This window comes from Symphodus melops, assembly GCF_947650265.1.
Source record: "Symphodus melops genome assembly, chromosome: 13".
Taxonomy (NCBI): domain Eukaryota; kingdom Metazoa; phylum Chordata; class Actinopteri; order Labriformes; family Labridae; genus Symphodus; species Symphodus melops.
Genome location: NC_136703.1, coordinates 20,346,117 through 20,360,263, shown reverse-complemented (window position 1 = coordinate 20,360,263; position 14,147 = coordinate 20,346,117). Strand labels below are relative to the sequence as shown.

General features: G+C 38.6%; 1 protein-coding gene across 1 annotated transcript in view; it reads left to right on the top strand.

Annotated features, from left to right (window-relative positions):
- Positions 1-14,147, top strand: part of LOC306833982 (metabotropic glutamate receptor 4-like) — a 164,965-nt gene that overhangs the window by 126,500 nt on the left and 24,318 nt on the right. Inside the window, exons 4-6 of the mRNA XM_079359682.1 lie at positions 5,116-5,251; positions 8,617-8,771; positions 9,019-9,159. Coding sequence (XP_079215808.1) covers positions 5,116-5,251; positions 8,617-8,771; positions 9,019-9,159 — 432 coding nt within the window. The remainder of the gene's footprint in view (positions 1-5,115; positions 5,252-8,616; positions 8,772-9,018; positions 9,160-14,147) is intronic.

Here is a 14,147-nt window from a genome sequence, read left to right as displayed (position 1 = left end):
TGTCCCAGCATGCATTTGGTGAAAAGCAGAGAAATATTAGACATGTTGCCAGTTTATCACAGTGTTCAGATCCAATGGTTTACACAAATCATTCGGTATTTATTTAGCACGATGAATCACTCTTTTGCTTTTATTTATCCTCATTTTTAATGCTATCCACCTCACCTTCTGCATGTTTGGTATTACTCTGATCTCCCCTGAGAGTATTTGAAAAAACCACTGTGAGCACGCCAGCGTTTCTGTCCTATACACAGAGGTGACTGCCAAACAAGGTTCTGCAATATCATGTTTTTATAGCGGGCATGCAGTTCCTGTTTTGTCCAACTTAAAACAGTCCATTAACACCTGAATATAGACACATCCTCTGGCATTAACCCGCTCATGCCTTGGTAAACTGCTAAAGAACCAAAAAGGGACACCTTGGCTTATGTCGTCATGTGTTTTGCAACCAAAACATTACGTTTTTAACAAGCTATGTGTCTGTTTCCCTGGCAACTCATGATGATCTGACTGTTACCTGAAAAGATGATTCATGTCCATTATGCTTTCAATGCAATGTTAATGGTGTCATCTTCACTGGTAAATAGCTACAGCTCAGAAACTGGAGATATTTGTAGTGTGACGCATAGCTGGATTTGTGTTTGGGCTTAATGTTTAATCCACACATGGTAACACTGTAAAAGAAAGATTCAATATCACTGTGCTGGATTAAAAATAAGTACAAATAACTTCAAATAAATTAGCTAGTAAGCCACATCACTGTCCCAAAATCCATCAAAAATGTCCTCGTGTTCATGTCGGAGGTTCAATACCCACCTCCAGCAGCCACATGTCCATTTAAAGGTCCTTGGGCAGGGCATTTAACCCCAAGCTGCTTTACTACTTCTACTGTGGCATGTGAATGTGTATGACTGGATGATTAAAGAATGAGTGACACTTGCCTCTGCCATCAGTGTGTGAGTGGGAGAAAATGGGTAGTTGTGATCTTAAAAAAATAAATAAAAAAAAGTTCAAATCCCTTATTGTTATAAAGTAGATGTGAGTTTATGCACGAGTTGTATACAGTGTGAAGGGAGAATTTGAATGAATCCAATTTTTTTCGATTACATGTTTTAAATACAGGCTGCTACATAGCCAGTGCTTTGTCAGAGAATGGTGAACTGGCAGTCAGCGTCTTCCTAGATGTCCAATTCTAATTCTTTACGCTCCTAGATGATCTTGTCTTGAAGCAACTACTATTACCACGAGAGTTTATTCGGAATATGCTGACTAACATGTAAACAGTAATATTCCAGTAGCTCAGCATTCTGCGGAGCATGTAAAAAACATTCTTCATAATATTGCCTTAACCAGAATAAGGACCATAATAGGAAAATAGTGTGCATGTAAATGTAGTGACTATGTCCTGCGCTACCAATGGAATGACTGCTGTTGGAAGCAGATAGGAATTTAAAGCCCTGTGCGGCTCAAACATGAGCTCTAATTATTTACTGATTGTGTCTGTTGAGTAATAAATCATTTGCAGCCATGCCAGAAAAAGAAGCAGTTGCTTAAGTGTTGATGTTTTCATTAAAGGGTGAATAAAGTGACCGTTTCCAAGCCTGCAGCCAAAGAAAAATATTGACCATCTTTCCTGTGGAAGCTATATTAGTTTCACTTCTCTGTGTTTTCCTTCCTAATCATGGTCTCCAGCTGCACATTAAGCCAGCCTGTGTAGGTATTTCAGCTAAGGGCATCCCAATAAACAGTCTATTTATACACCTGCGTGCTGCTGTGCTCCTGCTACGCTATCCACCAAACGCAGAAACTGTGCTGCAATCAGCCCCACTGCCAGGGAATATTAAATGTTTATGGCAGCACTGTCGCTCCCATGGGTGTCAAATGAGAAGGAATATTAGTGTTTTGAGCTATTAAGAGAGCAGAGACTAGAGCTCACAATAGGGAGACACAAGAGAGGAGACTTGCAGTCTCCTCAGCAACGGATATTTTTGGAGGTGGTTTTGAGATGTCTCTCAGATATGTGAAGTGGTACAGGATGAGTGCTGGCAGATAAATACACTGCTAATTAAGTTTCATTTTTTTTAAAGCAGGAACTTTAGAATAAAGCATGTTTCGTTTTATCATAAACCTCTGGAGGTTATTTGGCGTGAAACAGCTCATCAAGAAATTAACCAAACAAAATAAATGTATTACATATGTTTTGATTTATATTTCACTTTGCTGAACCTAAGTTACGATTCAGTTAAGTGTTGTGTTAAACAAGCCAGTGGTTTTTAATCAGAAACAATTTGCAGGTAATTTTGATATATAACTTTAATTAATCAGCCCACAGTCCTGCATGTCTCTGGAGACACAAACAATGGTGTTTTGCCATCGCTGCTTTCTGGGCTGCGACACATTTGTAATTAATTGCTTCATAATTGTCTTTCTGGTTGGTTTTATTCACAAACCAACATTTAGTGGGATGGATCAAGTGTTTTATTGAAAATCTGATTCCTCCAGAGACACTGATTCCATTAGCTGAAATGAATAAAAATAGATTATGTTAAAAGGAAACAACTTCAACAACCAAGACTAATTAAAAGCTGCTTAAGTTGTATGAAAATTTAATTTTGAGACTGAGAGTGATTCAAATGTTCCGTTTGTAAGAAAATAATACAATACTGGTGGCTTCCTCCCGCCAGTGAGTGTCTACAGATGAAAAGGAACCCTATACTGTTTGCATGGACGTGTGGGTGAATGGATAGTGTTGACATAGAAACAAATTCCCATGTCCTACAACAAACCTCACTGGCCCCATGCAGCCCCCTCCCCCTTTGGGTTTGCCTGAGCTCCCACAAGCGAGGCCCACATCCCTCAGGTCCTCCTCAAATTCTCTGCGGAGGTTAAGCAATGCTGCCACTAATGTGAGGAGAGAAGAAAAGGAAGGGGATGAGTGCTCTGCTTCCTCACAACAGATGTTAGGGGAATGTGGGACTGAAGTACTAGCGAGGCAAAGACATAGACTGTAATGATTGATAGAGTCCGTGAGAGCAGAGAGCTGCTGGTGCTAAATTTCCCCTGTGCCTGCCTGGATGGGTTAAGTGTAATGACACAGAGAGGTGCACAGATAAACCTCTGCTTCAGTCTAATCAAAGACTCAACAATCTCGAGGATGTAGATGGTAAAATAGGTACACAAACATTGTGAAGTGTGAAATACTTCAATCAAATAAATGCTGTCTGCATGCTATCTTTCACTGTTTACCAACTCTTTCTTATACAGTATTTGTTATTCCAGTTCCTTTCCTATAATTAGCCATAAATACAAGAATGAACCCCAAAAAGGATTATCAAAATATGGTCTGCAACACAAATCTGTATATCTACATTTAAATGATAAAAACCTGAAATATTTTCAATTTTCTTTCGCAATTACATTGTGATCATCTGCACAGTGATACTGTAGATACCATCATTTACCATCAGAGAGGTTTTTATGATTGTTTTTATTGCACACAGGGAAATAAGTTGATGAATGTAAATAAAATATAAATGAAATCCAGACCACAAACTCTTTTAATCATAAAGATATTTGTAAGAGGAAGTCTTTTCAGCTCACTCTGAAATCTCAGTCTTATTATATCATGCTCTGACTATGCTACATGTTTATGATCACAATGATGATGCAGAATAATCTAGCTGTGATTGGTCCATTTTGTTCAATCATTACACTCAACAATGAAATATTAGCCTTCATGAACTATGAGGCCAACTGGGTTTTAAAAGTAGAACATAAATAAATCAGGGGTTTGATGTAGCTATGCCAGAAAAAGAAAAAAAAGTCTTGTCTTAGTGCAGTAGGAAAAATCCCAAAACAACTGATATGGGCCAGTACACACCACATAGTAAGAGTCTCTTCCTCCAGTGAGGGAACTGCTAATCCATTAACCAGTCAAGTGAATGTAGAAGCCAGAACGGTTTTGTTGGAGCAGTGACATGCATGACCACGGGAAACCGATACACGCAACCTTCCCAGAGAAACAACAGCGGAATAGCAAAAGTGCCGGTTTGAGGAGAAAAAGAGACATCATTAAATCCATCCACTGTGCACCATCGGAACAACAGTGCATGCCACTGACTGAAGCTCCTCGCAGATGTAACCAGAAGTGACTTTTTGTACCTACGAGCAAAGCGGCCCAACAACAACATTGTTCATTTAAAGGCATCCTCTGTTTTTTTACTCATATTTCCAGTTTTCCAATCTATAAATATGTGTGCTGGGGCCAGGCTTTGTTTTATGGTGCGAGTCTTCCCGCCGTGGAATGAACTAGAGGGTATTATTCCAGCATTGATTGTGCATTGGTCCGGCTTTGTACTTTGTCACGGAAGGGAAATTCATTAGCATGCACACACTCTCCGTGGCATTTTGGCAGGGCGACAAAAGAGTTATCCTGAAATGTTGGACTGGGATTTGAAAAGCCTGGTTGGTAACCAGGGGACGTCCCCTGCTGCCTTTCAGACTGGTGGTCAATACTGAGGTCTTGCTAAGAGGGTGAGAACTCTTCAATCAGATCTGGGGGGAATAAGTGCAGCTAACTAACCTAATCAATTACTAAAGGTTTATTTTTAAAATCGTTTCACGTATTTTATTAGAAATGTACATATTTCTACACAGATTGAAGGTTCCACAAAGAGAAACAAGCGATGCAATAAGACAAACGACTCTGAACAAATGGAACCTGTTTTCAATTACACAATTTATGTGCCTCAAAATGCGACCAAATTCCCATGGTCTCCCTGGCAGAAACATAAACTAGATTGATGGGCCTCCATGCCTCAAAGTTCCCCCTTGTGGTCCAAAGAAAGTTTTTTTTTTTTAATACCTTGCATCTTTCATCATGTGAAATATTGCAACAGTGCACATTTAATAGTTCATCTGACATGAAATAAGGGCAGAGGTTGGAAAAAGATTTGTGTGGGTAAAAGAAAGAAGAGATACACGCCTTGGGTTGCAGCAGTGACTTGCGATTGACATCAAATGTTTACTTTTCTGATCTTTTGAAATGTTTTTTCCAACCAAATGTTTTATCTCTTTCCTCTAACATGATTTTTTCCTCTTATATCTTCCAATCAGGTGGTCTGTGCATTTCCCAGTCAGTGAAAATACCACGTGAACCAAAATCCGGAGAGTTTGACAAGGTCATTCGCAGGCTGAGTGAGAACCCAAATGCCAGAGTGGTCATTATATTTGCCAACGAGGACGACATCAGGTGAGTGCAACGAATACTTCTTATTAAAATGAGTTAATAGGGCTGCGAATGTTTGGGTGTCTTATGATTCCATTAGATTTCAAGTCTTAAGGTCATGATTTCATTCAGAATCCCTTTTTGGATCAAAACGATTCTGAATTCATTGACCCATGGATTCAAATTATATTTTTATATATCAGTACATACTTCAGGATCTACTCCAGTCATCTGTGAGACATAGCTGAATTTCTTGTTGCTCCATTTGGCCTTCTACTGAGTTAAAGAGCTAGCTTTAGCACTTACCATGGAGTGATTACATTTTTTTTAAAGTTATAAAATAATTATAAATATTAGAAGAGATTAATCTTGATTTTCTCATCGATTTTTTTACCACTTCTATGAGTTCATATAACTTCCTTAATTGATTATAGTCTTTATTTGGTACTTAAAACAAGAAGCTACACAAAAGAAAGAACAGACAAAGTCCTTCATAAGCCATCACTACTAAATTACCTTGCAAGCCACAAAAAAAGTAAGAAGTAGTATTAACTTATAACGTTCCCCCCCCCCCCCCCCCCCATTACCTTCCTTCCACTTCGAATAAGAGCCAAAAATAAAACTTCTAAATCTGCTAATGCCTAAAGTGTTAAATGTTCAATTTCCGTGACTTGAGGCTGCTGTTGCTGCTGGCATTAAAATGTCACAAATGTCTCCTGTGTGTAAACAGAAATACATTTGCTTTCTCCTTGTGCAATAAAGCCTGCTACCTGCATGATATATTTAGGAGTTAGAAATGGCAGGATAGGATTATATGTGGGTGTATTCTTGTTTTTGTGTGGCAGGGGTACTGAAGGGTCTCACTTTAGGATTAACATTGTACACCACTTGATTTCTCACTTTACTTAAAGTAACTGGCAACCTGAGATAAATGTTTTGCGCATGAAGAATTTACTCACAAAAAACTAAGGCAAAAAAATTACGTTTTTAAATAACATTTTAAAATATGAAAGAAAAAATCTGAATGATTTTAGTTCTCAGAATGTTTCTGGACATTTCTGACATCATTCTTGAACTTGAGAGTGTACAGATTTACTCCTTTTTTTTTAAAGATTTTTGCAATATTTTGTGAATAATGATAATAAATGTTATTTATAAGCACCTTTCGGGACACACAAGGACACTGTACAACAATCAATATTAAAAAAAAACAACAATGGATAAAATCAGCATAGAAAAGAGGAGGAGAGTGAAATTTGCAGTGGTACTGTTCGAATGAGTCGGCGATCTTGGATAGGTGGGTTTTGAGTCTGGATTTGAAAACGGACCCCTGCAGATTTGACATAGCCTGTTGCCCCCATCTATTGAAACCACAAAATATAGAAGTGCTGTTCAAAGTGTCCCTGCTGTCTTTGCATTGTTAAGACAGATAGTCTGTATTAAGGACCAATTCATTGCTCCACTCTGACATACAGCACTGTTGTGGTTTTGTAAATGGAAATGTTTCCCAGCAAAGCCTTAGTGGACGAGTGTATTCCTGGTGGAAGTGGGCTGCGATTTTGGGACGTTCTCTGGATGATGACCAGGGCAGAAGTCCCAGTGCTCATTGACTTAATCCGGTCCTGATAACGGGTAATAGTGTGGATATGTAGTAATTACAGAAAGCCAGGGGGATTGCAGCTCTGCAGGCCTGCTCTATCCTTGAACCCATTAAGTGTTCGCTGGCAGCAGCTTAATGACAACCCAAATTCTCCGCATAGAAAGGGGAAGATACTTGAGCTGTTCTAATGGAGACCTTTGATGAGACAGTTGATCAACCATACAAACATATATTGTAGTGTCAGCAATATGAGGAGAAAGAGTTTGAACTATGGGAGAGCAACAGGATCTCAAGACATTTAGTGGTATGAGCACAAACTTAGATCTAGTAAAAATCATAATAATAAAACAAACCATACTTTAAATGTGTGTACACTTAGTCCCCTAAAATGATAATCTGACAATAACACATTTTGGTTGTCATTTTCAGTAAATTGTCTGCTGAAATGTTTCTGCTGCAGTTGTGTTGAACTTATTAATGAGCTTATTAATCAACTCTGATTTCGTCCCTGTGGCTGTTTTCTTGCAGTGATTTCAAAATAGAATCAACATATTCTTCATCATGTAGAGCTGTTTTTCTTTTTGTCTCTTTTTCCTTTCTTGCTGGCATTTACTGGGACAGACTGTACTATAGTTCCACTGTCAGTAACTCAGACATTCCCATCACAAGAATAACTTAACCCTTAACCGTGCACATGTACAGAAAGGAGTATTGTAAGACATGTCCTGAAAGACATAAAAGACACTTTGGACAAAGGTCCGGAGGGATTGCAACACTATTATTTTCTTTTTAAAAATGACATTAAGATGGCAGGTATATAATGGCACTGAGTAGGTTTTGTTAAGGGAAAATCCTATTGTTAAAATCAACCTTACGTATGTTTAGAACTAAAAGTTGAAGGGAAATGGAAGTCTTCGAGGCCAGACACTGCAACTTTTCATCTCAACGTGCGACTATCACCTCAGGTTGTCTATCTGTCTGCTCGTGTCCTCTTTATGAAATCTCCTGACATAAGAAAGTCCATTTCTTTCATTTTTCCGACATGGAGAACATAATTGCATCTCTAGAAATGCTCACGTCACTCAGATCAAACTGAAGGAAAAATCATTATCAAACAGAGATCCAATCAAACTAAGGTAAAGAGACATCAAGTAATTTGGATGACTCACTGCTAGCCCGGTACTCTAGTAATTATTTGACAAGGTTACAGCGTCCTTCTTTATGCAGCAACAAAGCGTCAAAGAGATATAAAGATGGCTCGTGTCATGTGTGGTAGAAAGATGCCCGTCTTTTCTCAATACAGTTTAAGGCTTGCTGTTTATTTTGGGACAGTTTGAAGGCTGATAATGCGTCACATACCAGGTGGCTGTGTTTAAATTTTATGTTTATGTGCTCAAGCTTTCTTGATGAAACTCTGCAGCTACAGCAGAGCTTGCTGGCAGTTTTTTTATAGCTCCCCAAACTTACTTTCGTTGGCAACAAGCCTGGACAAATGTAGCAGGGGTGTCATTCTGCCACCGCCAAGAAGTCGTCCACTGCTCTGGGAATGGATAGTGTGTCTATGGTGGCTTTTCAATTCTACTTAACTGCCTCATTGCAGCTTTCTTTTTTTCCACACTCAGAATAGAAAAGTCTCACCATGAGATCACCTCAATGCCAGCTACACTTCTCCTTAAGGGTGCATTTAAACCGAGTTCTCATTGCTGAATGTGCATGACATAGATCAAAACTCTGACAACACAACAATTTACGGCTCAATTATACATCGCTCTCCTTCCGTGTCCCACAGGCGGCTCCTTCTAGCAGCTAAGAAGGCCAACCAAACCGGACATTTCATCTGGGTAGGTTCAGACAGCTGGGGCTCTAAAATCTCCCCGATACTCAACCAGGAGGAGATGGCAGAAGGTGCTGTAACCATCCTGCCCAAGAGACAATCTATCAAAGGTATTTATTACATAATTCCCAAGGTTACCTTCCAAAAAGTCGAAACTGCTTTGTTTTTAAGAAACAAAATGGATTTTCTTCCTGTATTTAAGCTTTTTGAACACTAAATAGCTAATAGTATGAGAATGTTAGTGTCATTTAATCTGCTTTTTGGTTTAATGTTTATCCATTATTTACTTAAGGTCAGTCATCACTATTTCTCAGAGCTTCAAATTGAGTTCTGCAAACGGGGTCTTGTGTCTCTCAGGTTTTGATCGCTACTTCATCAGCCGGACACTGGAGAACAACAGGAGGAATATCTGGTTTGCAGAGTTCTGGGAGAATAACTTTCAATGCAAGCTCAGCCGACACGCTGTGAAGAAAGGATCTGGCATCAAAAAATGCACAAGTGAGTCTACACTTAATAGCAGAGAAGGCACGGGGTCAATGGAAAGCACTCAATCAATGACCAAGAATATTGATTGGCGCTTCTCTGAATACATTGAGAGTGTGTGTGTGTGTGTGTGTGTAGGTGTGTGTGTCTGTGTGTCTGTGTGTGCGCGCTTGGTACGCATTAGTCAATGTATTTGTCATCAGGGAGAAGACAACCACACTTCTCTAATTCAGGTCAAGTGTAATTGATGTAGATAAGTGAAAGGATTCTCTAATTTCGCCTGAGATAAATTAATGTTCCCGTTTATTCGTCTGTTGGGCGGTTCAATTCACAGGAGAAGCGACAATAGCAATCACAAAACTATGCCACAGCATGCACACAAAATATAATCAATAGTAAATCCAACCGGCCCTTTACAAACTTAGCTTTCAGGTCATTAAAATCAGTAGGTTCTCCCAGCCTGTCTCCCATCCAACTGCGCTGTGCTGCACCGCATCTCAAGTAGTTCAAGCTCATTTCATGCCTCGTGTACTGTATGTTGGGAGCATGGTTCAGCACAAAAAACAGACACCATCAAATCTGCCAGTTCTCTAAACTGATGATTACGCATATACTCGTATAAGTCTGGTATAGATGAAGAGATTAAAGTACATAGGAGCAGTGTGCTAACCTTTTAAAGAGTAGATGCCTAAACTTTCATCAACCATTGTTTCCTCAAGATCGGGTAATTCCATGTTTATGTTTAATGCAAATGAGAGAAGTGTTGTAGCATGTCTTGCTAACTGTAGGGACATTCATGAATGGAACACTTCAAAGCTGTTGAAGCACATTTATGAAACAGCATCAAGTGGCATTAACTACAAATTCACACACTTAACCAGAAGTACTTTAGTTGTCCTACAAATGCATGGCTACTAATATCCACTTGTAATTCTTCAGTAAAACATCATCTTTCATCGCATACTGGATGCTACTGTAACCTCAGCTATAGAAAAACATCTCATCCCTGTCAGGGTATTTAATGATTATAAATAAGTACCGTGAAATCCAGAATATAATTTACGCGGGTTAATAAAAACTGTCTGATCTTGGAGGTCTCATAGCTTAAAAAATGGTTTAAACTCGTGCCAAGTTCTATTTTGTTCAGCGAAGTCCTCAAAGTGCAGCTCTCTTAGTTCCATCTGTTTTTCTAACTCTCTCTAGCTACAGTATGGAAGTCGACCTCTCAGCCTATAGTGAAAGATGTGATTTACAGAGGCTGGTCTCTTGAGCCGTGCTGCTCACATCCGCTGGTCACCCGTTGATTGAATTGTATACCCCAGTTTGCTTTAAATGTGTCATTAGGACCTGATAGCCTTCATTATATTTACCAGGACAGCATGCAGTACAGGATGAATGGAAGTGAATTTTCATTTGTGTCGCATGTAGTGTTTGAAGGTAAGGGTTGCACTCACCGTAATAATGATGTGTTAGTCACCATTAACTACTGTATACTTCTGGAAGACATCTATAAATTGCTTCAATTTAACTACAGGTAAAGCGCATTGTTGCGGCATGATCATACGTATAATGCAAGTCAACATTATATATGGTTTCATTCTCATATTTTGAGGTTAGTATCCAAACATTGTGGAGATCAAATGGAAGACAACTTTCATAGACGTTTTTTCCCCACTAGAATAGCTGCTGTGTTTATGTATGAATTATTCACTTTGCCTCTAATCCAGTTGATACACTGCAACCTTAAAATGTCACCAACACAATAGAAGACTTTCTAAATTGGTGCAATAAATGGTGAACCGGCAGAACTAAACAATTAAGTAGAGATTTAATTGTCACTTCTCTTAACAACAGCAAGTCCCTTGGCACAGGCTGGAGATGCTTCCGACCACACACACATTCGAAGGTTTCAGGAGAACAGCTAGCCTTAAATTATTTCTGTATTTATCAGTTGTCATGGTGTCTGCTCTCGAGCTAAATTGCTCGAGGTCCTTTTCTGTCTCTGAGTAGCCTCCGGGGCACGGTAAATTTTTACGGGCAAGAGGTTCAATCATTTCACTCAGGTTTTCACAAGGATCTCTGTGCTCCTTATTGTTCCTTTTGTAATCACAAGCTTCTCCGGTCCTGAATTCTGCGTCACGACACTACAGCGTAGAAGTAGACCATTCAGAATACAGAACCTAACGCGTTACAAACCACTTGTGAGAGAAACTTTTTCCCTCAGAATCAAATTAGTTGTTCCTGTGACTTTATTTGTTATTAAAGCATCCTCTTCAAGTCGTTTTTCAGGACCGAGACATTAAAGTGTGTTTTCCTTTGGTACAAAGGAAAACAACACAGAGTGCAGATGTATAATTCAATTCCTAAAGCCACACTTTTTACACTGTTCTTGTATCTGCCGTCCCAGAGGCCAGGATTTACTTTGTTGACAATTCTACATCGTCACAGCCGATTCGCAGGTCATTTCTCTGCAGCAAATACATTTTCAGAATGCAGAAATACCATTAGGAGTACATAAACAGACCCAAAGCTGCTTACTTTAATTCTTCACATATTGGTTGGATTACATATGGCTGACAATTTGTAAGTTGCGCCAAGCTAAAAGTAGACAGAACCCCAAGTAATCCCACCTTCACAAATCTTATGACCTCCACTTTATCTTCAAACTATTTGAGCAAATCTTGTATTTTATCTAACATTTTTTGGATGCAGTTTGAATTACATGAATTACATCAAGGTAGTATGTTATTGTGAACAAAACCATGATCGACAATTAGATGGACAAAATCTTTTAACTTAGAGTCAGACAAATCATTTTTAGGTACATCAAACCACATAATCCTATCCTGCCATGTCTAACCCTAACCCTTTTAGCTCTCTACATGGACTGGATTCTTGTGTACATCCAATGCCAACTGAAACACTACAGTGGATGAAAATACAGTACATGAGCTACAAATCGAAACTAGAAGACTTCTGATAGTCAAGCGCCTGTAGATTCTTCATTATGCTCTTCAATGACAAGAATGGCTCCAGTTACAGCCCCAAGTCTTGACCCGTTTTGTAATTACAGGAAATCTCAAGCTGGACACAGACCTGCATATTAATGTAGATAGATCAATCCATTTTCATTTATGTAACTCCATAACATTATAGTAAACACAACACTAATCATTAATAAACATTTAGAAACATTGCAGAGCATGCTCTCTAAGATATATGATTTGAAGTAATTTTACTGTACTTCACAGCTGAAGTGGAGTGAATTTATTGCAAGACATTTATTTCTGTATATGAAGTGTAAGAAATCCTTATATTAGGTCACATGTATCACATGTAAGTGAACTCTTGTTTATTTTGCTCAGAAAACTCTGCTTTCAGGGGTATAAAAGGGCACAGCCACTTTTTTCTCAGTTCTTTGAAGCCCCGTCTTTCAGTAAAACTAAAAGCAGGTTTTGGTTTCAACATCAGTGGAAAAAAACCCCCTGTGCATGTATCTAATAAGACACAAAGTTCATAAATGAAATACTAAAAGTCTTTACAGTGGTTCAAATGGAGACTGTTGCTGTGCAGAATCAAACAAATCTTGAGTTTGCCATTTTCTCTGCTCGGAGCGCTCACTGTACATGGCACTATTTCATGCTGCTGAACCGTAAAACGTGATCCTGTTTTCCGGAGTAGAATGAACCAGAATTGACAGATACAAAAGGAGAACTTGTGCAAAGAGAGACAAATTGTTTACAACAAAAAGATGTCAGGTAGTATGAGATTCTCCTTTTCATCACAAATGCATTTGTTGGTTATGAGCAGAGCTGACACATCAATCACATTTACTTTGTGTTGAGAAGACAGCTGCAATCTTTAAATCTGCCATGTCGAAAATACATTTGGCATAAAAACATGGCAGGAGATGGCCCCCCCCCTTTTTTTTTTTTTACCTGGGAATCACTCATTTTAAGGAAAGTATCCTTTTTGCATCTTATAATTGAATCATTTTAGAAAGAAGAAGAGATAGCAGAACATATTCCTTAACATTAAAACAAGTCCGTCTCGGAGCCTGTGGCCCGACATGACAGCCTCTGCCGGTGTAATGCTTCTCGTCGACACATTCAGCACATGTGGAGATTCACAGTTTGAGTGAAACACTGGCTTGAGTCACTCTGTTGTGTTCTATCCCTGCAGACATGAGTCATCAAGGCTAACAGACACAAGCACCTGCTGACATGTACTCAATTACCTGACATTCAGTCCTCACTGCAAACATCAGGGACACCACTCGCATTCACTTGCAAATGTTCAACACCTCTTTAAATCGATTGACAACTAATTTAAATGTCAAAGGTTGTTGGCAAGGTGATGTTTTGATAAAATTGTGATACCCAATTGACAATAATGACAGCCATTAGGATGTAATTTGTTTTCCTGTCATTACTAGCTTGGACGTTCCCCAAAACTAATTCTTGTTTAAAGGCAGTTCTGCAGCTGCAACAATGAATTCACTCACATTTAGAAGCCATTAAGGCAAGGCTCTGTGGTGTATGGTATGTCTCTGGTAATGATAACATATGTCTTTGTTTAGAATAAGAACATGGGGGGGTTGAAACAATTGTCAACCGATGTGAGTCAAGATACTTGAAAAAAGAAAAGAAAATGAAATCATTTTAATGCAAAATTAAATAAGTTATCAAAGTCAGACGCAACCTTCTCCAAAACTACGAGATAATTCTTTACCCAGCAAAGAGTACATGTCAGCATACTTTAAACTTCATTTCAGACCTATAGGTCCGTATCATTATACAAAAAACCTCACAAGAAATAGAAATACAGCATAAGATACAAAAACGAAAGATAAAAATAACGACGCTTGACTGTTATTTTCTAGACAGAAAAAAAAAACTGCATGTAATGATAAATCAACCAATGGTCTTTAAATATTGATTTATTCATTGTTGGTCTATGAAAATAGTTTAGTTTATTAATTTATAATTTAGGTGATCAATTAT